The sequence below is a fragment of the Pan troglodytes genome, chromosome 4 (genome assembly GCF_028858775.2).
Source record: "Pan troglodytes isolate AG18354 chromosome 4, NHGRI_mPanTro3-v2.0_pri, whole genome shotgun sequence".
Taxonomy (NCBI): domain Eukaryota; kingdom Metazoa; phylum Chordata; class Mammalia; order Primates; family Hominidae; genus Pan; species Pan troglodytes.
In genome coordinates, this window is record NC_072402.2 from 35,825,710 (window position 1) to 35,851,104 (window position 25,395).

The window sequence follows — 25,395 nt, forward strand, 5'->3', positions numbered from 1 at the left end:
AAAATTTAAGTAATAATCCTCTTACTTTTGAAAAATGGCAATATGAGTATTTACTTCATGGGATTATTGTGAGGATGAAATAAAATCCATGCTAAGAACTGAGGACCCTACCTGGCACCTAGAAAATGCACAATGCGATTTCCTATTATTTAAAAAAAATATTATTAGTATCACTGCCACAAATTACAAGAAGAATGAAGAATGGCTTTCGGAACGGTGGTAGGATGCCCAAGGCTGTGCTGTGTTCTCACAGAAAGCATTGGGAATGGCACATCTCAAGGTCAGGACTAGCCCTCACGAGGGGCAGGTAAGGGAGATGCAGCATCCAGTGGGCTCTTCTGACTGCTGTTGGTGCATGCACCTGTTTTAGGGTCTCTCTTGATTTTATGTTTCTATAGGGGAGTAGGTGGAGGAGGGGTCAAAACAGTATATTCCAGATATCCTGAGATCTGGTGAAGGAAAACTGGTTTTGGAATCCTGTTGGGCTCTGGAATCAGAGATCAGGATTTTGGTTTATCCCAAAGTGGCTTCTGGAAAGTCGGTTAACCTCTGAGACTCAGATTTCCTCATCTGTCAAATGGAGATTGTGATACTTCTATCAAAGGGTTATTTTTGGCCGGATGCAGTGGCTCATGCCTGTAACATGGCAAAACCCCGTCTCTACTAAAAAATACAAAAAATTAGCCAAGCATCATAGTGTGCACCTGTACTCCAGCTACTTGGGAGTCTGAGGCACGAGAATCGCTTGAAGTGGGAGTTGGAGGTTGCAGTGAGCTGAGATCGTGCTACCGCACTCCAGCCTGGGGGGACAGAGCGAGACACTGTCTCAAACAAAAGGCAGGGGGGTGGTTTTTTTTTTCCTTTGGGGAGATTAAATGAAAGGTCTTGAAAGCACCTTAGAGTAGTACCTTGATACATAGGAAGTACTTAAGAAATGGTAGGTAACTATTACTTATAATGAGTGCTGGGTAGAAGGATCTCCTTGGTTACCAAAGACACTCACATCTTTAATTTTGGTGTTTTGATGGAAGCACAGGATATAATTCTCTGCCTCCTTAAATTGTTGAACGTGCTGCAAAGTTTGACACTTAGAAATAGAACTAGGGCTGTGGGGCTTTGTTCTGTCTTTAGGGCTTTGTTCTCTGCCCTTGCGTACACACTCGTGTGCATGTGTGAGTGCATATTACACAAGTGCATGGGATAACCCTACTCTTTCAAGGCAGTATGGAAGTAGCAAAGCTGCTGTCTTTGTCTTTTCGGGTGTTGCTGGTCTCCTCTGTCAGCACCATCAAGGCTTTGCTGCTCATTGCACTCATCCAGCAGGGTGCTATCAGAAAGAAGGAGAATGAGTTCCAAAAATAAGGTAACTTATTCAGGCTTCACATTTGTCTCTATGTCGGGAATGATGCTACTCTCCCTGCCTGCCTTGTGGAGTGATTATAAAGATAGAATGAGAGGAAGGTTGTGAAGGCGTGATCAAGGTGTTACACCAATCATTAAACATTATAAAGTATTGCAAACAAATGGACTTAGGAGTCACCTGACTGAGGCAGAAATTCCAGTTCTATTTAATAGGTTTGTCTGTGTTATTTGATCCACTTTCTCATTATAATAGAGGTGGATGATAACAGCATAGGGCTGTGATAAACATTAAATTCTGTAACATATGTAAAGAATCTAGTGAAGTATATGTTGCACATAACAGGTACTCAAAAAGTTGTGTTTGGGTTAGTCAGGAGTTTGAGACCAGACTGGGCAACATGGTGAAACCCAGTCTCTACTAAAAATACAAATGTTAGCTGGGTGTGGTGGCGTGCCCCTGTAATCTCAGCTACTCGGGAGGCTGAGTCAAGAGAATTGCCTGAACCTGGGAGGCAGAGGTTGCAGTAAGCCAAGATCACGCCATTGCACTCCAGCCTGGGCAACAAGAGCAAAACTTGTCTCAAAAAAAAAGAAAAAAAAAAAAAAAAGGCTGGGCGTGATGGCTCACGCCTGTAATTCCAGCATTTTGGGAGGCCAAGGCAGGTGGATCACGAGGTCAGGAGTTTGAGACCAGCCCGACCAACATGGTGAAACCCCGTCTCTACTAAAAATACAAAATTAGCTAGACGTGGTGGTGCATTCCTGTAATCCCAGCTACTTGGGAGGCTGAGGCAGGAGAATCACTTAAACCCAGGAGATGGAGGTTGCAGTGAGCCGAGATCACACCATCGCATTCCAGCCTGGGCAACAAGAGGGAAATTCCGTCTTAAAAAAAAAAAAGTTGTGTTTTTATACACTTTTCAAGAGCTGTTGCTTCTGTTACTATTGTTTCTGCTGCCTATTTTCTCTTTTCTTCCCCAATTTCTCCCTTCTTTGGAAGGGCTGGATGTTGGCTAACATGGTGGCTCATCAAACATGACTTTTTTTTTTCTTTTGAGACAGGGTCTTGCTCTGTCACCCAGGCTGGAGTGCAGTGGTGCAGTATCTGCTCATTGCAGCCTCGACCTCCTGGACTCAAGGGATCCTCTCACTTCAGCCTCCCGAGAAGCTGGGACTATAGTCGTGTGCCACCAAGCCTGGCTAATTTTTGTATTTTTTGTAGGGGTGGGGTTTTGCCACATTGCCCAGGGTGGTCTTGAACTCCTGTGGTCTCAAACTCCTGGACTCAAGCCATCTGCTCGCCTCAGCCTCCCAAAGTGCTGGGATTACAGGAATAAGCCACTGTGCCCAGATTCATTTCTGACTTTTCTTTTTCTTTTTTTTTTTGAGACGGAGTTTTGTTCTTGTCGCTCAGGCTGGAGTGCAATGACAGGATCTCGACTCACTGCAACCTCTGCCTCCCGGGTTCAAGCGATTCTCCTGCTTCAGCCTCCCAAGTAGCTGGGATTACAGGCGCCTGCCACCACGCCCAGTTAATTTTTTTTTTTTTTGTATTTTTATCTGAGACGGGGTTTCGCCATGTTGGCCAGGCTGGTCTTGAACTCATGACCTTAGGTGATCTGCCTGCCTCGGCCTCCCGAAATGCTGGGATTATAGGCGTGAGCCACAGCGCCCGGCTTGACTTTTCTAACTTTCTAGTTGATGAGTAGATAGTTGTATCATCACAGATTAAATCTTGAGGTTTTCATCTATTCCTGGCTATGGTGACAGCTACCCACCCTGCCAAGCTCAGGAATGCGTTCTTTCAAATCATTCTGGATGCTTAGGGTACTAGGAATTTAGTCTGTATGATTGCATTTTATTTTAATTTAATTAGAACTTTGACTCTCGAACTTGCTCTCAGGGTGGGATATTCTTTAGAAAGCATGAATAGCCTATCCTTACTGTATACCATGAGAAAGTTAGTGATACTAACCAGCTATAATTTTATAACAGAATATGATGATATATACAGTCAGCCCTCTGTATCCGTGGATTCTGTATCTGGATTGAACAAACCATGGATCAAAAATATTTGGGGAAAAAACCAAAACAATAAAAATAATACAAATTAAAAAATATAGCACAACAAATTTACATGGCATTTACATTGTATCAGGTATTATGAGTAATCTAGAGATAATTTAAAGTATATAGGAGGATATGCATAGATTATATGCAAATTCCATTTTATATCAGGGACTTGAGCATATGAGAATTTTGATACTCACGCGAAGGGTCCTGGAACCAGTCCTTCGCAGATACTGAGGGATAGCTATATGCCTTATAAAATCCCAGGCATATTTGTTTATGAAAAGGCAAGCTAGGCTGGGCACAGCGGCTCATGCCTGTAATCCCAGCACCTGGGAAGGCTGATGCCGGTGGATTGCCTGAGTCCAGGAGTTCAAGACCAGCCTGGGCAACATAGTGAGACCTCATCTCTATAAAAAAAATAAACAAAATTAGCCAGGCATTCTGGCACAGTGGTCCCAGCCAGTTGGGAGGCCAAAATGGAAGGATCACATGAGCCCAGGAGGTTGAGGCTGCAGTAAACTGTGACCGTACCACTGTACTCCAGCCTGGGCAACAGAGTGAGACTGTCTAAAAAACTGGCCGGTATGGTGGCCCACACCTGTAATCCCAGCACTCTGGGAGGCCGAGGCGGGTGGATCACCTGAGGCCAGGAGTTCGAGACCAGCCTGGACAGCATGGTGAAATCCCATCTCTACTAAAAATACAAAAAATTAGCCAGGTGTGGTGGCAGGCACCTGTAATCCCAGCCACTTGGGAGGCTGAGGCAGGAGAATTGCTTGAACCCAGGAGCCAGAGGTTGCAGTGAGCCGAGATCGCTACATTGCACTCCAGCCTGGACAACAAGAGCGAAACTTCGTCTCAAACACACACACACTCACCCACAAAAAACCCACCAGAACTTCTGGGTTGGATCTGGTGAGGTCACAATTTTGGATTTGGTCCCCACGTGGTCCAGTTTTGTTCTTATGGAGTAAATCTCTGTTTCAGAGGCCACTATATCACATTTCTCGAGTCTCCTTGTAGACACCTAACTTGTCCGTGATGATGTGAGGTAATAACAGGAGATAATGATTCAGCAAAGCTTTGTCCCACCACTGAGAAATTGCCTTGAAACAGTGGCCCATCCACAGTTGCAAAGTGGGGGTGATTCTTCTTCAGGGAGCACAGCGTAGCAGATTTTCCCCTGCGTCCTCTGTGTTTGTTCCTCAGTGTCTGGAAAGTGCTTACCCTAGAGAGTGAGCTTGGGACCATTTTTATTAAAGCTATTATTATTATTATTATTTGAGACAAAGTCTCACTTTGTCACCCAGGCTGGAGTGTGGTGGTGCGATCACACCTCACTGCAGCCTCCACCTCCTGCGTTTAAGTGATTCTCCTTGCCTCAGCCTCTCAAGTAGCTGGGACTGCAGATGGGCACCACCACGCCTAGCTAATTAAGAAAATTTTTTTGTAGAGCTGATGTCTCCCCACAACCCAGGGTGGTCTTGAACTCCTGGGCTCAAGAGACCCTCCCACCTTGGCCTCCCTAAGTGCTGGGATTATAGGCGTGAACCACCGTGTCTGGCCATTAAAGGTATCCTCAAAACTCATTTTATAGTATTTATTTTCTTTTGATGTTCATTGATTTTTTTTTTTTTTGGCTAAAGTTGTCTTGCTTTTTAATGTAGACCAATGGAGTGCATTTTACAGACAACAAAACATATCCTATATGGTGGGTAGCAAATTAAATAGGCTTTTTACTTTTTTTCTACTCTTTGATTCTTTACCTATTAAAATATTGCAGTTTTCTCTTCATTTAAAAAACTTATGAAATTCGTGCTTAATGTTAAACCTTGAAAACATAGACAAGATAAAGTAAACAAAGGCCATCTAATATCCCATAATCCTGGTTAATATTTTTGTGTATTCATCTCTCCTAAGGATGTGTCCATTAGCATTTTTTCCAGGTTGAATTACAGACACCTTTTTCAGAGACTGCATGCTAGTCTCTCATGATTCCCTTATCTGTTATATTGAAGTCGTGTGTGATCGCACGGGAAACTTGCTTTTGTTATTTGCCATCACCAAAGGACCCTTCTGAATGAAGAGTGAGGGCAGCTGGCTGTTGGGTGTGTGGCGTGTTGTCATCACTTGAACACAGGATTATTAAAGGTGCACAGGATTGTTAAATGTGCCTGCTGTCGGCTGATGTCAGATGATCCCCTGGGAAGGTTTGTTTATTTATTTATTTATTTATTTATTTATTTTTACCCTGCAGGCTCCAGTTCTGCTTCAGTAGATCTGGGATGGAGGCTGAGACTCCCCGTGATGCCCAGGCAGCTGTTCATGAGCCCCCTTTGGAGTGCCATTGAGCCAAGATCCTCTAGCATGGCCGAGTGCTCTCTGCTCTTGCAGTGAGGCAGTCTCTGCTTTTGTTCTGCTCAGGGCTGACCTGTTTTGGGGGGCTTCCTCCACTCTTGGGGGGCTTCCTCCACTTCCTGGCTCTTTTCCCTCATCCACGCTGCTCAAGACCCCATTTCTTCCCTGCTGTCTCATGCATACATCCACACTCCTCCCAAACCTCTGTTCCTGTCACTCCAGCAGGCTCCTCCATCTCCCCAGGCCACCCTCCTACCACCACCACTCCCACCACCACATCAGAGTCCTTTTTTTTCCAGTTACTACTTGATTGCCCCCCTCCCCGCTTCACCCCTCAGTTTCCTGTCTGGAGCCCTCAGATTCCTTTCTCTCCATGGAGGGCAGTGACTCAGAGGTGCCTACCTCAGAGGCGCCATCAATCAGGTGTGTCCTGGCCCCAAACTAGCTCTCCACTTGGGGCTCCCTGAGTGTTGAGGCCTTGGATTTCCTTGCAGGGGAAGGAAGGAGGGGTGAGAAAGATCCAGAATCTTCAAAGGAGCCTTCTTTGCCTAGTCCAACATCCACTCCACCCAGCTGACTGGAGAAATATAGGTTTGACTGAACAAATAACAGTAATTAAGATCTGTTTCCTGAACAGCCTACCCCTTTGGCCTGTTTACTTTGCAGCCCAATAACAATTCGTTCAGTCAGCCTGGCATTGAGGTCCATTGTGTTTGATTTTGATGCTGGAGTGCTAGTCTTCACAATCTAGGGCTGATAGAAGACTTCTGCCTTGTAGTTTTAAAAAGTAGAGGGAACACCGCTGCCAATATGAGCAAGTTACTTGTTTCTTTCTATCTCTCTCTCTCTTTTTTTTTTTTTTTTTTATTTATTGAGACAGAGTCTTGCTCTGTCGCCCAGGCTGGAGTATGGTGGCGCTGTCTGGGCTCACTGCAACCTCCGCCTCTGAGTTAAAGCGATTCTCCTGCCTTGCCCTCCTGAGTAGCTGGGATTACAGGCATGTGCCACCATACCCAGCTAGTTTTTTGTATTTTTAGTAGAGACGGGGTTTGGCCACGTTGGCCAGGCTGGTCTTGAACTCCTGACCTCAGGTGATCCACCTGCCTCGGCCTCCAAAGTGCTGGGATTACAGGCGTGAGCCACCGCGCCTGGCCTGTGACTTGCTTCTATCTCTGTACTCCTGTACTTGGTTGTGTAGCCAATACCCTGAATGAAAAAACAAAAAGGTAAAGGTTGGCGGGTGGTGATGTAAGGTTATTTTCATTTCTGTTGATGATAGAAGAAATAAGTATAAGCACCTTCATTTGGCCCTGGTTCCTTTTGCAAATGTATTTTAAGGACATAAACAGGAGTTTCTCAAGCTGGGGGCGAAGGGGTAATTGCATGACAGTTCTCTGCCAGTTGGTGCCATCGAGGCAGCTGGTGCTTGAATGCAGGCATCCTCACAAAGGCTGTCTAGGGCTTTGTGCCAGCTTGCCTTGGAATGAGGACCTGCTCCAGAAGTGGGTGGAGGGGTGCTGATAAAACCCACTGGGCATCTGGCAGTGCTTGCTTGAAAAGGCAATGAACAGCGGCTATTTGTTTGGGGGAAAGGCACACACCTATTCGTTCCTTCCACTTCAAGCTAGAAGTGGAAGAAGAAGATGAATTTCAAGGGTGAAAAGAGGGAAGAGCTGGAAAGAAGGTTTCCGGAAGTTTGAGGGTTGATGAAGGCTAAAGTTAACTGTGAGAAAAAGTGTTTTCTCAGCTGTAGGAAAACAGTGCAGCTGTTACTCCAAGAAAAAAGCTGTTAAACCAGGACTTTCATGGCACTACCAGGCATCCAGAACATGGGGTGGGTTAGAGGAGTGAGGGCGACCCTGTAGGAGGGACATGCGTCTTGAGAGGTTAGTGTGGGCTCATGCCTCCCTTTCCCCTTCCCCTCATCTTGCCTCCGAGCACTGGTACTATCCAGGTACAGCTGTGGTTTTCCAAACCAGAGGACTGTTGTCTGACATTTTGTTTTCTAGTTTATGTATTTGAGAAACCTTAGAAAAATATAGCCATTAAAATAGAAAAACACGTTGGGAAAACATGTCAGAAAAACATTTCAGAAAAACAAGTCAGAAAAACATTTACCAGATGAACAGTACCCCACCCGGGTGTGTCAACAGATGGACAGGAGTCCGGGTCCGGGTGTGGCTATCAGGGACACCAGATGTCCAGGGTAGTGTCCCCTACATTCCCAGAACCAAAGTAGAAAAACATTTCCAGGAAATACCCTTCCCGCCTGTGAGCCCCCTGACCAACCAGTGTGGGACAGCTGGCTCAGGCCATAATTAGAAACCAATCAGTTGCTTCCAAACCTCGCGCCTTGAACCTTTTCAAATGTGTGAACCAATCAACTTATTGTACCCCACCCTGTGTGACTTTGTGGTTTTTGCCTTTATAAGCAGTGTGTAACAGCCGTTCGGGGTCTCTCGGCCTCTTGTGCTGGGGACCCTAGCGCGCTAGCAATAAAGAGTGTCTCTTTGCTGTGACCTCCGTGTCGAGTGGTCTCTCGCGGCGGCCTCTCTCGAACTTGGAATCTTGAGCAAGGTTCCAACATATTTATGTGAAAAATATTAGAAAGGCTTGAAATAATCATCTTTTATTGGACAGGCCTAAGAACAGAATCCTGTTCTTGGGATCTAGGGTAGGTGAAGCGTGCAAGTTTTTCCTTGTACAGAGCCCTTGTTGCTAAACTAACCACCTTGAAAGAGAAACATATTGTTACTGGGCAGTGGAATGGGTCAGAGGTGTTCTTTTGAGTAGTGAGCCCTTTCTGTGATGTGGTTTGTGGGGAGGGCGGCCAGTGGTTGAATCTGCACGTGGGGTGATTTAGTCGGCTGTCAGCTTCTCAGAAGCGCGGGAAGGGAGGTAGTCGGGGGTGGGCATTACCATAGCACAGCCTGTAGCTGTTCAAGAGCACCAGACGTTTTTGTTTTTTTTTTGAGACAGAGTCTTGCTCTGTCACCAGGCTGGAGTGCAATGGCGTGATCTCGGCTCACTGCAACCTCCGACTCCCTGGTTCAAGTGATTCTCCTGCCTCAGCATCCCAAGTAGCTGGGATTACAGGCACGTGCCACCATGGAGTTTCACTCTTGTTGCCCAGGCTGGAGTGCAATAATGCAATCTTGGCTCACTGCAACCTCTGCCTCCCGGGTTCAAGTGATTCTCCTGCCTCAGCCTCTCATGTAGCTGGGATTACGGGCATGTGCCATCATGCCCGGCTAATTTTGTATTTTTAGTAGAGATGGGGTTTCTTCATATTGGTCAGGCTGGTCTAGAACTTCCGACCTCAGGTGATCCGCCCACCTTGGCCTCCCAAACTGCTGGGATTACAGGCGTGAGCCACTGCGCCCAGCCAGGAACACCGGTTTTGTGGCCACCCCAGGGTTAATGCGACACATGCTGGCTTTTCATTTTAACTGTCATGAGGGAAACCTTTCAAAATGTATTAGACTCTGAGACACTTGAAACTGCCTTCTTCCTAGGATCAGCAGAGCATTTGTTTGTTTGTTTGTTTTTGAGATGGAGCAGAGCGTTTTTTAAAGCTACTAACGATGACTTCCTTTAGTTGTCTCAAGTGTCTGTTAGTATATTGCACAGTAGATACAGAAGTGTGGAACCCAGAGGATGAGTTACTAGCTCCTTCCTTTTCCAGACTGCTGAGTTGTTTGCACTGATGTGTTTTTTGATGCTCCACTGATGGTTGTCACTAGATTTGTCCTTGAGCCAAATCACCTAACCTTTCTGGGCCTCGGTTTTCACATCAGGAAAATAGGAGGACTGGACTAGATCAGGGACTTCCAGTGCAGGTTTTGGGATGTAGCCCTGTTTAGGTTGAATTTTCTGGATGCTGAGTTTGATTAAAAAATCCACTAAAATGTGAGCTTCCTGAGAGCAGGGACTATACTACCAACTCCTAGAACCAGTACCCAGTCACTAGTAAGCATTTAATAAATACTGTGTGAATATAGAACTGCATTTTTGGTATTATACTGCATCCATATGTGTTACATATTGTGCATAGAATTTCGTTTGGTGGGGAACAGAGCTCACTCGCCGCTAAACTCTTGAAGCTTCTGGTGCACTTGGGTTCTAAGGTCCTCTGCACTCCAGCTCTCTGAGAGCAGTGAAATGAGCTCCTTTCTGTTTCCATCCCCGAGCATACGGGCATCTAGCTGGCACCGGGGCCTGTCACCAGCCTAGAAAGCACTCCGTGGCTTGGCAGGGTTTGGGGATTGGGCTGGCACATAGCACCTCTTGGAAAGGGCTTGGCAGGTTTCTCCCTTGCAGCATAATCTCCATGACACAATGAGGCAAATTTTGGGTTTAGTGTTTCACTGGCTGCCGGTTGATAAGCTACTATTTATAAAGTAGAACGAGCAGGGTTTCTGCCCACCTTCTTTTTTGCTGAGACTATTTAAAATTAACTTTATTTTATAAATTAAAAATAAAACTTTTAAATAAACTTATTTTAATTAAAAATTTGTAAAATAAAAATATCAAAATAAAAAAATTAAAATTAAAAATTAAGAATAAAAATGTAAACATCAAACTTACTTTATAAATGAAACTAGTTTTTACTGCATTTTATTTTATTTGGTTTTTTAGAGACAGAGTCTAACTCTGTTGCCCAGGCTGAAGTGCAGTGATGCAATCTCAGCTCAATGTAACCCCTACCTTCTGGGCTCAATCCATCCTCCTACCTCAGCCTTCCAAGTAGCCGGGACTACAGGCTTGTGTCACCATGCCTGGCTAATTTTTGTATTTTTTGTAGAGACAGTGTCTCACTATGTTACCCAGGCTGGTCTCAAACTCCTGGACTCAAGCGATCTACCCACCTCGGCCTCCCAAAGTGCTGGGATTACAGGCAGGAGCCACTGTGCCCAGCCCTAAAACTAATTCAAAAAAAAAATTTAAAACCCAATGAGTACTTTTGTTTTCTCCCAGTCTCCTACACTTCTCCGTTTTGAGTTTCAAGGTTTCATTTTCTTATACCTTTTTCTTAATAGAACTTACTTAACTCACCTTTTTCAGCCCTGTTCTGCCACAGGTATTTGTTGCCTCAGTGGGTGCCAGTGAATGTTCCCACAGCTCTTGTTTTTTCCTCAGTGGAAATGAAGGTGTAAAGACGGCTTTAGCTTTCCAGCAAGTTTTCTCACACACATAAGTTGCCAGCATGCTCTCCTGTGTTCAGACTGAAGGTGGTGAACCCCACAGTCTGACTGTGGAGGTGGCTCTTGCTTTTCACCCCTAACTCAGTGGCTCTTAACTGGGGAGCCATTGTCTGGAGACATTTCTGATCATCACGCCTTGCAGGGGAGAGGGGGAGTTGTGACTGGCATCTAGCGGGTAGAGGCAGGGAGGGGCGCTGCTGAACATCAGCATCCAGTGTACAGGTCAGCCCCCAACAAGAAAGAATTTTCTGGCCCCCAGTCAATAGTGTCGAGTGATAGAAACGCTGCTCTGAAGGACCTGCCCCTGAGGAACGTTTGTTTTCTGTTGAGCTGTCAGAAGGGATCTTGTTTACCCTCAACCTCAAACCTTATAGATCTCACCAACCTGCTAAAATGTATCAAGTGTGATATGATATTTTTAATTTTAAGGTAGAGAGAGGGTCGTGTGATGGAATGATTCAAATAATCCCACTGCTGTCTGAGAACAGAGGACTTGATAAACATTCTTCTGGTGCTGAAAGTAGCCCTAACCTCCTGGGAAAGAGACTCCAAAAAAGGGGAACATCTTTGTCCCAGACTCCATTGTAACCCCAAAGCTGACTGATGGCTTTGTATGCGTTCATAGCCTCTTCTTGCCCATTTCAGACTTGGTTCTGGTGGCTGGAGATACTAAGTTGACCCTTGACTGTTTGTTTCATGGAAATGTTCAACGTGGAAAGTAACACCGCTCTAGTATGTTGAAACTTGTTTGAGAAACCACTTGCCAGAAACTCGTCTCTCACAGTCCCCACAATCCTGCTGCCACAGTTACGGGCATGATGATGAAAGCCTTGGCGCTTTAGAGGATTCTCTGAACTCAAAATAAAATTTAAGAAACCCAGATAAAGGAACTATAAGAGCATATTTCTAGTCTAGGCAGATATATAGCTTTCTGTTTAACTTCTTGAACTTTTAGGTAGCCGTATTAATCTGTTCTTGCATTGCTATAAAGAAATACCTGAGACTGGGTCATTTATAAAGAAAAGACCTTTAAATGGCTCACCATTCTGCAAGCTGTACAGGAAGCATAGCAGGTTCTGCTTTTGGGGAGGCCTCAGGAAGCTTCCAATCATGGCAGAAGACAAGGGAGGAGCAGGTGTCTTACATGGCAGGAGCAGGAGCAAGAGAGAGAGAGAGTGGGAGATATCACACACTTCAGATGACCAGATCTCATGAGAACACACTCCCTGTTGTGAGAACAGTACCAAGTGGATGGTGGTAAACCATTCATCAGAAATCTTCCCCCATGATGCAGTCACCTCCCACCAGGCCCCATCTCCAACATTAGGGATTACAATTCAACATGAGCTTTGGGTGGGGACACAAATCCTAGCCATATAGATAGCTGTTTAATTATTTTATTTTATTTTTAATTGCTTCAAATTCTACCAAGTATTGGTTTATTTACATCAGTTAAACTCTAAAAAGTTTTACAAGGCTTAAGGAATTTTTTTTTTTTCTTGCAGGGTAAAAAATGCATACATAAAATTTACCATCTTTTTTTTTTTTTTTTTTTTTTTTGAGACGGAGTCTCGCTGTCGCCCAGGCTGGAGTGCAGTGGCGCGATCTCGGTTCACTGCAAGCTCCGCCTCCCGGGTTCACGCCATTCTCCTGCCTCAGCCTCCCGAGTAGCTGGGACTACAGGCGCCCGCCACCTCGCCCGGCTAATAAAATTTACCATCTTAACTATTGTTTTGAGATGGAGTTTCACTCTCGTTGCCCAGGCTGGAGTGCAATGGCATGATCTTGGCTCATTGCAACCTCTGCCTCCTGGGTTTAAGCAATTCTCCTGCCTCAGCCTCCCAAGTAGCTGGGATTACAGACGTGTGCCACTTCACCTGGCTAATTTTGTATTTTTAGTAGAGACAGAGTTTCACCATGTTGGTCAGTCTGGTCTCCAACTCATGGCCTCAAGTGATCCGCCTGCCTTGGCCTCCCAAAGTGCTGGGATTACAGGCATGAGCCACTGCTCCTGACCCAACTATTTTCAAGTGTATAGTACAGGAGGTGTTTTTGTTTTTTTTTAATGCCTCAATTATGGTGATAGTTCACTCTGGCTGTTTTCTTCCAATCACATTGAAGTAGGTTTGATTTACTCATTGTCTGATGCATTTAACAAATATTTGAGGGCTTACCACCTATGAGGTGGAACAGGAATGTTTTGTTTTCTTCCAAAATAGAAACCTGTAATGTTTTTCTAATTATAAGATGTATGCTTGTTGCAGAGAGTTCAGAAAATACAGAAGAGCATAGTCACTCATAATTCTACAACTCTGTTTACTACTGTTGATGTACTGATATATCCTTCTAGTTTGTTTTTTGTTGTCGTTAGTGCTGATCTATGTCTTGTTATATTTTTACCCAAAATGCTGTCATACTCTACACTATTAATGTTAACTATTTTCAGTTTATACAATGTGGACGTCTTTCCATGGCCATAAATTTTTCTGTATAACCTATATAATCATTTCAGTGGGTGTATTATATTCTATAACATGAACCTTCCGTAATTTAACTGATCTTAAATCTTAATCTTTTTATTGGACATGTAGGTTTCTTCTCTTAAACCACATGTATTAGATGTGTAATAGATGTCATGTAGATGGTCATCTTATGTATATCTTTGTTTTCTTGCTTAGAGAGTGTAGAATCAAGGTCTCTTGTTTACTGCGGTATTCCCAGGAATTGACAAAGCACATAGCATGTGTAGAGTATAGTATATATTAGCTGAGTGAATGAATGGCCTGGTTATTTCCATAGAATTAGGAAATAGGGCTTTTAATATGGGGTAGGATTTGGTGAGGCAGGGAGCTTGGTGATTGCGGTGGTTGAGCTGCTTGGGGCAAGACACTAGAAGAAGCCATCCATGTTCACTGAGGTCAGAGTTTGCATGGGAGACAGGAAGGGGCACAGAAAGGGAAGTGACCTCTTCAGATACTTGCTGAATGCTTACTGTACACACAGGGGCAGGGAAGAAAAATTGCTTCCTTTTTCCAGTGTAGTCTGTCTCCCTCCTGTAGGAAACCGAGGTTTGAAGCCAGTTTCAGGCCAGTGTTACCTGTCTTGTTCATGCGCTTATGCCTGCAGTAAGTGGAGAAGAATGGCAAAGAGCCTACCACATTTAAATTAAGTCTAGTACTTGCCGGCTCTGTGACCTTAAGCTGCTGTTTAACCTCTCTGAGCCTTGGTCTCATCTCTGTAAAATAGGGATGATTGTAACAGGTAATAATAATTGTTGTGCCTTGCAGAGAGTAAGAGATTAATAAGTGTTAACTATTGCTAGCTAATATTATGATGGATTCAGTAAGCTTTAGCTTTCTTTTTTCTTTTTTTTTGAGATGCAGTCTTGCCCTGTTGCCCAGGCTGGAGTACAGTGGCGCGATCTCTGCTCACTGCAACCTCCGCCTCCTGGGTTCAAGCGATTCTCCTGCCTCAGCCTCCTGAGTAGCTGGGATTACAAGCACCCACCACCACATCTAGCTAATTTTTTGTATTTTTAGTAGAGACAGGGTTTCACCATTTTGTCCAGGCTGGTCTCAAACTCCTGACCTTGAGTGGTCTACCTGCCTCAGCCTCCCGAAGTGCTGGGATTACAGGTGTGAACCACTGTGCCTGGCTGATTCAGTAAGCTTTCATAGGTTGCCATGTATTCTTTTGTATGGGGGAAAGCCACTGTAAGCCCCAGATAAACCACATGTGTATGTGTTGAGTTTTCTAGAATACAACCATTTGTGAGTTAGGAACTACCTGCAGTTACACTGTTTGTTCAGTAAAACAGTCCTTTATTGAGCAGAGGAATTTTTGTGCTCGTTCTTCTAGCTTTTAAGTTGCACCATGCCATTGCATAGCTATCAATAAAGGACAGTACCTGGCACTGTGGTGCCAAGAGGGAGGGTTTACCAACACCCCCCCCACCCCACAACTGCCCTTTTGTAGTGGGAAGAAAGGTCTGTCTAAGCTCAGTGGAAGCTATTTCTGAGCTTGAGATGGGAAGATCAAGCCACACAATGTTGGTTGTTGGGTCCAGAATTTCAATGAATGTTGCTCTCCAAAGTAGAGAAGTGTTCATTTCTTCTGCAGACCACAGTTGACTCAAAGGTAACCCTAAAGCTTCAAAAGAGAAGGAAGGGAAGGAGGCCCTCACACGGCATGGGTAGTATTATGTATTACTGAAAGGTGTGGAACTCTGTAGTTAAAAGATGCAGTGTTGTTTACTTGAATAAAAAACTTTGAACCCAGTTTTATGTTTTTAATGCATGTCTTCTATTACCTTGGTACTACAACCTCCCAGCATGCCCAGGAACACCTGAGTTCTAACAGCTTGGTCAGCTTCAATATTTGAGGAACTTCCCCACTGTGCACCATTCCACTGCCGTTTATTAAGGAACAGTATTATAATTTTTGTAGCTCACAGAAAACTCTTAATGTCTTTCCTTAGCTTTGCTAGGTCTCCTGTATTTCCAGAATTAAGAAAAGGGACTGAATGAGAGGTGGTGTCACACTTCGTTTTATGGTTTGGACTTAGTTTAGACACATGAAAGCCAACTTGGCTGTCCAGCCCCGTTGAGGAGCAAGTCCTTCAGAATAGTTGGTTTCCACATGGCTGAGGGGTTCATACTCCCCAAAACTCAAGCACTGAAGCTAAAAACTGTGACCCACATTTGGGATCATTCTTGTGACAGAACTGTCCTAAGCACTTATTTGCTTAGGATACTTCTTTCATTCCTAAGTGGAATGAAGGTAACAGAACGTATGTGCTGCCTGGGCCATTGTCGTGAATATGAGTGATCACACTGCCGTGTGTGAGCTGTTACCATGCAGAACATAGACCATGCAGCAACAGAGTGATGCTTATATTACCTGTGTGTCAGCTAAAGAAAAATCAGGCTTTCAAATCAACTTAGTTTATTCAGAAGTCTTGCTGAAGCTTGCAACCTGTTAGTCTTTCAGAGAGTTTCTGTTAGACTGCTCCAAGGCAGAATTTCAGCCCACAGTTTATAGACAGGTGATGGCGGCTCTTCCAGTGCTCAGAAGTTACAACAGATGTGCTCGAAGTTAGATTAGAGCAAGATCTCATCAAGGTTTGGGCGCAGCAGTTCATGTGGTTATAGATGATAGAGGCATAGTCATTAATCCTGTCAGACATGTACAGAAAGAGGCAAGGGCTAGGGTCATTGAACTTACCTGATTCAGGCAAGAGACTCGGGAACCTGTGCTGTGTGCTGCTGATCATCTTCAGGCCATTCTTCTGGAGGGCTGCACTTGGTCAGAGTCAGGGGCTTTGTGGAGTTCTGCTGGTAAGGGATTTTGTAAAATTCTGCAGGCAAGCAGAAAAGCAAACGTGGCTTCTTACATTTGCCATTTTGTCTCACATGTGCTTGAAGAGCTTACCGCTGCTCCACTTTTTAGTTCTGGCTTCTCCTTTTGGTTGCTTTTCTCTCCTCCTTGCTCTGGGGTTAACTCATCATGCTTGCCTGTTGCAGTTTGTTTTTCAACATCTAAGAAGTTATGGACGCTAAGGATATCCAGTTACCTCTTGCAGGGTTGACAGGAGTGTGGTGTGATGCCACCATGCTCTCTTTCCATGCCTGTGGCAGATGGTACTCAGTGATCATTGCACTTTCCCCGCTGAGACATTCAGCCTTAAGAATCCTCCTCAGCACAGAGTTTCAGGCAGCCGCTGCCCATCCGTTGGATGTGAGATGAAACCTGTTGATCTACCACCCATCATCTACCTGGGCTCCTTCGACTTACAGGTGATGACAACTAAGACCCAGAAGGGCAGGTCACTTCGCTAGAGTTGAGTCCAGGTTCTGTGGTTCTCCCCAGCAGTTTGTCCTCTTGGTTGCTGTGGCTTAAGAACCTGGTAGTCAGGCCTTTGGAACTGTGAAAGTAAGACGTGAGAGAGGGAGACAGAGACCCTTTTATGATTAAGGTACCTGTGTTGTGTGTGTGTGCATGCCGATTTTGTAATATGTTTGGCCTTCTTGTTGCCAGCTGGAAATTCTAGGTAATGAAGGTATTGTGCTTTTTAATTTAACGGAAGAAGTACTTGGAAGTTACTACCAGCCCTAGCTCATGTTTCTGTGAGCATTTCCTCACACACCTAGGTCAATCCTTGGAAGGACCATCTGTGCCCAAGGCTGGTGCGGAGGACAGAGAGGGAGACATATTTATTTTTTGTAGTATGTGTGTGTGTTGCGGGGCTGGTCCTTCATTGGAGAAGAAAAATAACAGTAAGTGGGAGGCCCAGCTTCAGGTAAGATAAGCAAGAGTCAGCTTACCCTTTCATTTTGATTCTTTGACCCGGCAAGGACAAAGCACCTCCTATTTAGAAAAGCCTTTGCCATTCCTGCGGTTGGAGGGAGGATGTGCCAGGCTCTTCGAAAGATTTTCCTTTGCAGTATGTTTGCGGGAGGGGAAGCTTCTTCAGAAGGGAAAAGCCCAACATACAGCAATACCACATTTGCAAATGCTTTTATATCACTATCGTTCAACTTAGTTGCTTTTATTTTATTTTATTTCTTTTTTGAGACAGGATCTCTGTGGCCTAGACCAGAGTGCAATGGTGCAACCTCTGCTCACTGCAGCCTCGACCTGTCGTCCCAGCTATTTGGGAGGCAATCCTCCTGCCTCAGCCTCCCAAGTAGCTGGGACCACCGGCATGCACCACCATGCCTGGCTAATTTTTGTATGTTTTGTAGAGATGGGGTTTTGCCATGTTGCCCTGGCTGGGCTGAAAATCCTGAGCTCAAGTGATCCGCCTACCCAGTGCTGGGTGCCTCCCAAAGTGCTGGGATTACAGGCGTGAGTCACCACGCGCCGTTGACTTTCCTCAAGTCAGTTTTCTTCATTTTTTAACTATAAGAGTAATGCATGCACATGGTAAAAACCCAACCAGGAGAGCAGAACAATAAGTATCATAGATGTCCCCTGTTCTTCCCCACATCTAGGCCTGTTCCTCGGGTAGTCAGTGTTAGTGGTCTTGTATCTACACATATGTGTATGTACACAGATATGAAATAGCAGGGCGTACTGCCTGTCTTGGTTGGCTGGGGCCACCATAACAAAGTCACACTGACTGGGTGGCTTACCCAACAGAAATTCAGCTTCTCACTTGTGAAGGCCAGAAGTCCAAGAGCAAGGTGTGTGCAGGGTCGCTTTCTTCTGAGGCCTCTCTCCTTGGCTTGTACATGGCCACCGTGTTGCTCTGCTGTCCCTGTGTGTGTGTCCTCCTCTTCTTAGAAGCAGTCCTGTTGGATTAGGGACCACCCCAGTGGTCGTATTTAACTTTTAAATACCTTTTTCGTTGAGACAGAGTCTGGCTCTGTCACCCAGGCTGGAGTGCAGTGGCGCGATCTCGGCTCACTGCAACCTCTGCCCCCCGGGTTCAAGCGATTCTCGTGCCTCAGCCTCCTCAGAAGCTGGGGCTGCAGGCATGTGCCACCATGCTTGGCTAATTTTTGTATTTTTAGTAGAGACGGGGTGTTGCCATGTTGGCCAAGTTGGCCAGGCTGGCCTCGAACTCCTGGCCTCAAGCAATCCACTTGCTTTGGGAGTTGGGATTACATGCGTGATCCACCGCACCTGGTCTAACCTTAATTACCTTTTTAAAGGCCCTATCTGCAAATACAGTCACTTTCTGAGGTACTAGGGTTTAGTACTTCAACATATGAATTTTGGGGGACACAATTTAGCCCAACACACCTGACGTATTAACAAATATTTCATTGTATAGGTCGTAATTCATTTTACTAGTCCCTGGGTAGCTGGAAAATAAGGCTGTTTCTAGTGTTTGTTACGAACAGCCTCATACCTAAATCTGTGTCTTTTTGGAAGTGTATCTGTGAGAGGAGTTTCTGGAAGGATTGCAAGCATTGCCCTCTGAAGATGTTGTTGGACTCCCTTTTGCGTGTGTGAATGTTACTTCCTTGGAGGAGGAGAGTGTGCAGTATCTACAAATCAACACCCTTAGTATTCTCTGTGATTCAGTGCTTGCGTGGGAAATTGAGTATAGCATGCCATTGTGAACTTGTTCCCATGGAGGGGATTGCCAGCCACTGTGCGTGAGGAGTGTTGCCACTGTGACTTCACCATACATTATTCAGCCAATGTCCATTTACTGAGTCGTTGGGGGGCAGGCACTGTTTTGTTCATTTATTTATTTATATTTTTAAAAAATAGGCTTAGGTTTTTTTTTTAGAGCAGTTTTAGGTTCACAGCACAATTAAGAGGAAGATACAGAGAGTTCCCATATACCTCCCCTCCCCACTCGCACGGCCTCCCCCATTATCAGCTCCTCCCACCAGACTGGTACATTTGTTAGAATCGATGAACCTACCTTGACACATCACTACCACCTAAAGTCCATGGTTTACATTAGCGTTCCCTCTTGGCGTTGTATATTCTATATTTATTTGTTTTTTATATGCTGTAACTTTTTCAGTAAAAGCTTTATGTCCTCTTGGAGCCAGGGGTAACGAAACCCTGGCACTTCTCTCCAAGCTTGTGAAAGCACCAGTAGTTCCAGCCAGGAATTGATTTTTCCAGTTTTGAAAGTGAGTGACATGCTCAGTGTCTTAACCCTGTAGGTGGCAGGGGCTGGATGTGAACCCATTTTATGCAAAGGTATGCTCCTCCAGAAACAAGTGTTCAGTCAGCAGGGCTGTGAGATTTCCCTAGATGCTAACATAAATGTTTCTTTTACAGATGCTGTTTTGAATTTCCACCTGGTATATATATCAATGTGTAGCTTAAGATAATGTGCTCGAACCTTAATTATTAGCATAGTTTACTTTGATAAATCACTTTTGGGCTAGTAAGAAAGGCTAGTCCATTCTAATATTAGGAATGTGTGTGTATAGGTACACATACATATAGACACATATATATGTACATATGTATATTTATAATACTATAGCACTGTATAGAGTGAGAGTGAAAATGAAATTTGGAAAATCAGATCCATACAATGGCATATGACTTTAATGACAGAATAGGGTTAAACCAATAGGGCTTTCTTTTTACATTTTCCACAATCATGTCCCTTCTGTTGCTATTTGTCTGCCTTTAGATGATCAGTTCCAATTAGGCTCACAGTGATGTTTGTATCTGTTTATTTTTCCCTCTGTGGAGATAATAGTAAGTTTAAATGTTGATTCAGCTGTGGGAATGTTTTATTGTGGGAGGCATTAACTGTTTCCAAAATACTTATTTTCCCAAATAGAATAAGTATTTTGTTGATCACATTTGAACTTGAAATACAGTGAGAGGTCGCTGGGCACCATGGTTTACACCTGTAATCCCAGCACTTTATGGGAGGCCGAGACGGCGGATCACAAGGTCAGGAGATTGAGACCATCCTGGCTAACACAGTGAAACCCCATTTCTACTAAAAATACAAAAAATTAGCCAGGCGTGGTGGTGGGCGCCTGTAGTCCCAGCTACTCGGGAGGCTGAGGCAGGAGAATGGTGTGAACCCAGGAGGCGGAGCTTGCAATGAGCCAAGATCGTGCCACTGCACTCCAGCCTGGGCGACTGAGTGAGACTCCGTCTAAAAAAAATATATATATATAGTGAGAAGTTATCTAAGACCACAGGGTAACAGAGAGTTAGCAACCAGCCAGGCGTGGTATCATGGTGTCCTGTGCTTGTAGTCCCAGCTAAGGCTGAGGCAGGAGCATTACTTGAGCCCAGGAGTTTGAGGCCAGTCTGTGTAACACAATGAAACTCTGTCTCTTAAAAAAAAAAAAAAAAAAAAAAAAAGCAATCAGTGAAGGAGGCAGTTAGGAAAGGGTTCAGGAGGCAGGACCCAGAGAAAAGCCAGCTAAAGCAGTGGGAGGGGACAGTTGTATGTGTGTGTGTTTAAAATTGGGGCATGTGAGTGGAAAGAGGTCAGTAAAATCAGAGATTGAGAACATCAGTGAAGGAATTGTAAAGGAAAGTGGCCCATAAAACACCCACACATGCAGTAATGTTAGGATACCACTTGTGTATTCTCTTATCTCAGCCCGAGTAGAATGTCTTCTTTTACAAAGCAGTGGCTTAGTTTTGTGAGTCAAGAAGAATCTGGAGGAAGCTGGCTTGGAAAATCGGACGTAAGATGGAGAGAGTTGGTTAGGAAAAATTTGTAGTGATGAAACAGTAGAGAATGACACAGGGCTCCAACAATGACAGTCTCATGAAGTAGATGAGATAACTAGGGAAATGACTGTGATTCCAAGATCTGTCATACCATTATGGTATGTTGTCTTACCCATATACCTGTGATCGTAGCTCATTGTAAGTGATGTTTATGGTGTAGCATTCTAATTGATGCTTGTTTTGAAGCCTTGCAGAGTCTCAAACTTCCTTCCAAATCATTATCAAAAGATTGAATTGTTGGGCTTTAGGTTTATATAGAGTATAGTGTTAATACATACAGATTTTATTGTAATCTGCAGTTTATGGTAATTTCTTGTAGCATTGCCCTGTTGGCTTAACAGGGACTCCTTTCTGGTGCCAGTTGTGTCTGATTAGGTTATCCAAGACACCATGTAGTACTTCTGCCACCCCCACTTTATAAACGAGAAGTCTTGAGGTTTTCTTTCTTTTTTTTTTTTTTTTGTGCACCACCACACCCGGCTAATTTTTTGTTTTTTGTTTTGTTTTGTTTTGTTTTGTTTTGTTTTTAGTAGAGACGAGGTTTCACCATGTTGGTCAAGATGGTCATGGTCTTGATCTCCTGACCTCACGATCCACCTGCCTTGGCCTCCTAAAGTGCTGGGATTACAGGTGTGAGCCACCGTGCCTGGCCAAGTCTTGAGTTTTTAAAGGATAAATAACTTGCTTGTAGTCCACAGCTAGTAGGTGGCAAAGCCAGGCCACAAACCCAGCCAAGCTTTGAGCCTGAGCTTTTAATCACCATCCTCTATTACCTTATGGTTTATTAAAGATCCCAAAGAAAAGATGTGTATGCTGTTAGTGGTATAGCAGGAGCTCTGTGCTCCTCTGGGCCCACGTCCTACTCATTAACCCAAAAAGCTTACCATTTGGGACATGAAACTCTGGTAGAAATGCAGTGTAAAAGGCACCCATTTCTTTTGAGCTTCAAGTTACATACTCTCATTATTTCCTACAAGGGTGTATGGCTGCAGGCCTTTCCCATCCCAGCACCCTGGGTGCTTGTACATTCATCCTTAGGCTCATGGATTTTGACAGGTTCCTTTTGAAACCGTCTAGGGTTGATGGTCATGTTGTCCGAGGTGTTATCCAAGTCCGTTGTCTCACGACCAAGAAAAGTAAGGATTAATATGAACACAAGGGTGAAGTTGGAGTGAACGAAGAAAGCTCTGTGCAACGGAAAGGAGGACCTGAGTGAGTCGCTGTTTTTACAGTTGAGTCTGAAAGCTTTTATGAGAAACTCCCCTCATCTCTGTAGCTGTTTGCCTAAGTTCCCTTATCTGTGCAGCTGTCTGTGTAACTCTCCTTATCAGTGCAGACACGGGCATGTGTTGGGTAAACACAAAGTGCAGCTCCTCATTTGTATAACTGTGTTTTAGGTAAGCCTCCCCCAGCACCTCCCCACTCCCTGTGCAAGTTCCCACGGAGCCCACCGTGTATGTGCCTGAGAAGGAGAGGAAACTTTTCCCTGGGAGCCTGCTAATCACACAAAGAACAAAAGGCTTCTATGCTGGGCCCTGCTTTCTTATCAGTGCAGCTGCAGTTTAGTTTTTCCCCAGGCAACTCTTATTTGTATGTGTAGCTGTGATTTTTCAGTCTGTTTCTCTGAGGACTAGCCTTAACTGTCTGCCTAACTGATTTTTCCTTTTCTTCTCCCTCACTTTCTTGGGCCCAACTTTTTGTTTTTCATGTTCTTCCCACTTTGTTTACTAGTTCTTGGCTTCTTCTCTTGCTCTTAGCTGATTCTAGAAATCTTTTTGTCTGAGAGTCACGATTATAATACTTCAGATGAACTGTGCCTTTTCTGTGTAATAATTGGGCATCTCCCAAACCATTGATGGTTGTCATTAAAGATAGCACCAGAACAATTCCGATGAAAGCTTTGTTCACACACCGAACTATTCCTGCATGTCCTATGGTCAAGGTACCTGGGAAGAATGTTCATCTTGTAGCTTGGAAGGTCGACCTACAGAAGACCTGGGTGAATACGTTGGTAAAGTGGTGTGACTCAGTACAGGACACCAACTGGGCATCCCACAATTTAATTCAATTCTGACACTAACTACCTAGAGTTCGCACAGACCTCACAGGTTAAGGGCTGGGTTCCACAAGACTTTTCCCATTTCAGATGCCAATTGCAAATCTAGGCCTTCCATACTTCTGACTGACCAGCTATAAATCAGGGGTTCCCAGCATCCCCTCTTTAGGTTCAATAATGGGCTAGAATGGATCACAGAACTCACCAAAACTCTTTACTGGCGATTACCAGTTTATTATAAAGGAGACAAATGAACAGCCAGATGAAGAGGTACACAGGGCACTGTCCGGAAGGGTCCCAAGCGCCAGAGCGTCATTCCTCTGGAGTTTGGGGGCACCACCCTCCAGGCACATGGATGCGTTCACCAAACTGGAAGCTCTGAATCCCATTGATTAGGGTTTTTATGGAGGCACTATTATGTACATGTGGCTGATTAAATCATGGGCTATTGGTAATTAGCTCAGTCTTCAGTCCCTGCCCAGGTGTGTGCTCCTGAAAGTTCCGACCCTCTAAACCACATGGTTGGTTCCACTGACAGCCAGCCTTCCATCCTGAAGCTATCTAGGGACCCAGGAAGAGTTGCCTCATTAGTACAAGCTCTGGTATGACTGAAAAGAGCATTAGTAACGAAATACTCTCCTGTTAACCTCTGTCACTCAGGAAATTCCAGAAGTTTTAGAAGCCCTTGCACCAGACCAAATTTTATATATATATATATATGTAGAGTAATGGCAAAAACCACAATTACTTTTGCACCAACCTAATATGATTGTTTTCTTTTTTCCTGGTCATGTTTTTCATGGAGATAGCCTCCCAAGTAGCTGGGACTACAGGTTTGTGCCACCATGCCTGGCTAATTAAAGAAAACATTTTTTGTAAGAGATGGGGTCTTGCTGTGTTGCCCAGGCTGATCTCAAACTCCTGGGTTCAAGCAATCTTACCTTGATCTCCCACAGCTCTGGGATTAAAGGTGTGAATCACTGCACTGGGCCTTATTAAAAATATATATATGTGTGTGTGTGTATATGTGTGTGTGTATGTATATATGTATATATAAAATATACATTAGATATAGACTGTCTCAATATATATACATATATTTATATAAATAAATATATATACACATATATATGTGTGTGTGTATATATATTTATTTAGAGACAGGTTCTTGCTGTGTTGTCCAGGCTAAACTTGAACTCTAGTCTCAAGCGATCCTAGTCTCAAGTGATCCTCCAGCCACCCGAGTAGCAGGAACTCCAGATGTGTACCACAGTGCCTGGCCATGTTTCTTATTCTATCACAGCATCATGCTCTAAGCAGATGCCTTCTGTTCCTTTTCTAGCTGGCCTGCTGCTGTGGGTCTGCAGGCTGCTCTCTCTGCTGTGATTGCTGCCCCAGGATTCGGCAGTCCCTCAGCACCCGCTTCATGTACGCCCTCTACTTCATTCTGGTCGTCGTCCTCTGCTGCATCATGATGTCAACAACCGTGGCTCACAAGATGAAAGAGCACGTAAGTTTGTCCGTGTTCAGCTCGTCCTATTTCCGATGTTTGATGAGGGTGTGTGGGAAAACCATGATTTAGAAGATGGGGCCCATGTACCCCCATGTGTTTTGGGGTATACCTGGTTTCCTTGAACCTTCCTGAAGCCTGCTCTATGCTTTCCAGGATCCAATGCCTTCTGGCTAAACAGGAACACCAATCAACAGCTTGATCTTTAGTAGTAGTGTAGATTCTATCTGATGCTTTTGGTGGAGAATTCTTGTTTTAATTTTTAAATTTTAAAACATTTGTGTAGATTAATGGGGTACAAGTGCAATTTTGCTATGTTGATATATTACCTTGTGGTGAAGTCAGGGCCTTCGGTGCATCCATCCCGGGAATAACACACGTTGTACCCACCAGGCAACCTCTCATCATCCACCCCCTTCCCAGCCCCACAGCCCCTGAGTCTCCATTGTCTATCATTGTCCATCATTGGACACATCATGGACACATCATTGTCCATCACAATCGTCTGTTTATGTCAGACGATTGTGTATTTTGTCTTAGCATTGTTTATAGCTGTTCCTGATGAAATATACTGTCTTTTCTTGTACCCTTCTGTCCTTTTCCCTTGTCATAGGATGGCTGCCAGGATTTCTTTCTTCTTTTTTTTCGAG

The 25,395-nt window shown here is 44.4% G+C and overlaps 1 protein-coding gene across 10 annotated transcripts in view; it reads left to right on the top strand.

Annotated features, from left to right (window-relative positions):
* Positions 1–25,395, top strand: part of SERINC5 (serine incorporator 5) — a 118,638-nt gene that overhangs the window by 29,706 nt on the left and 63,537 nt on the right. For 2 of the 10 annotated variants that reach the window (XM_016953079.4, XM_063811130.1), the window contains exons 2-3: positions 22,257–22,391; positions 24,578–24,745. The exons of 2 other annotated variants lie outside the window; for them this stretch is intronic. In XM_016953079.4, coding sequence (XP_016808568.2) covers positions 24,662–24,745 — 84 coding nt within the window. In that variant the 5' untranslated portion in view covers positions 22,257–22,391; positions 24,578–24,661. Of the gene's footprint in view, positions 1–16,140; positions 16,334–22,256; positions 22,392–24,577; positions 24,746–25,395 lie in introns of those variants that run through there. 6 more of the 10 variants (XM_063811132.1, XM_063811131.1, XM_016953077.4 and 3 more) reach the window with 4 other exon arrangements.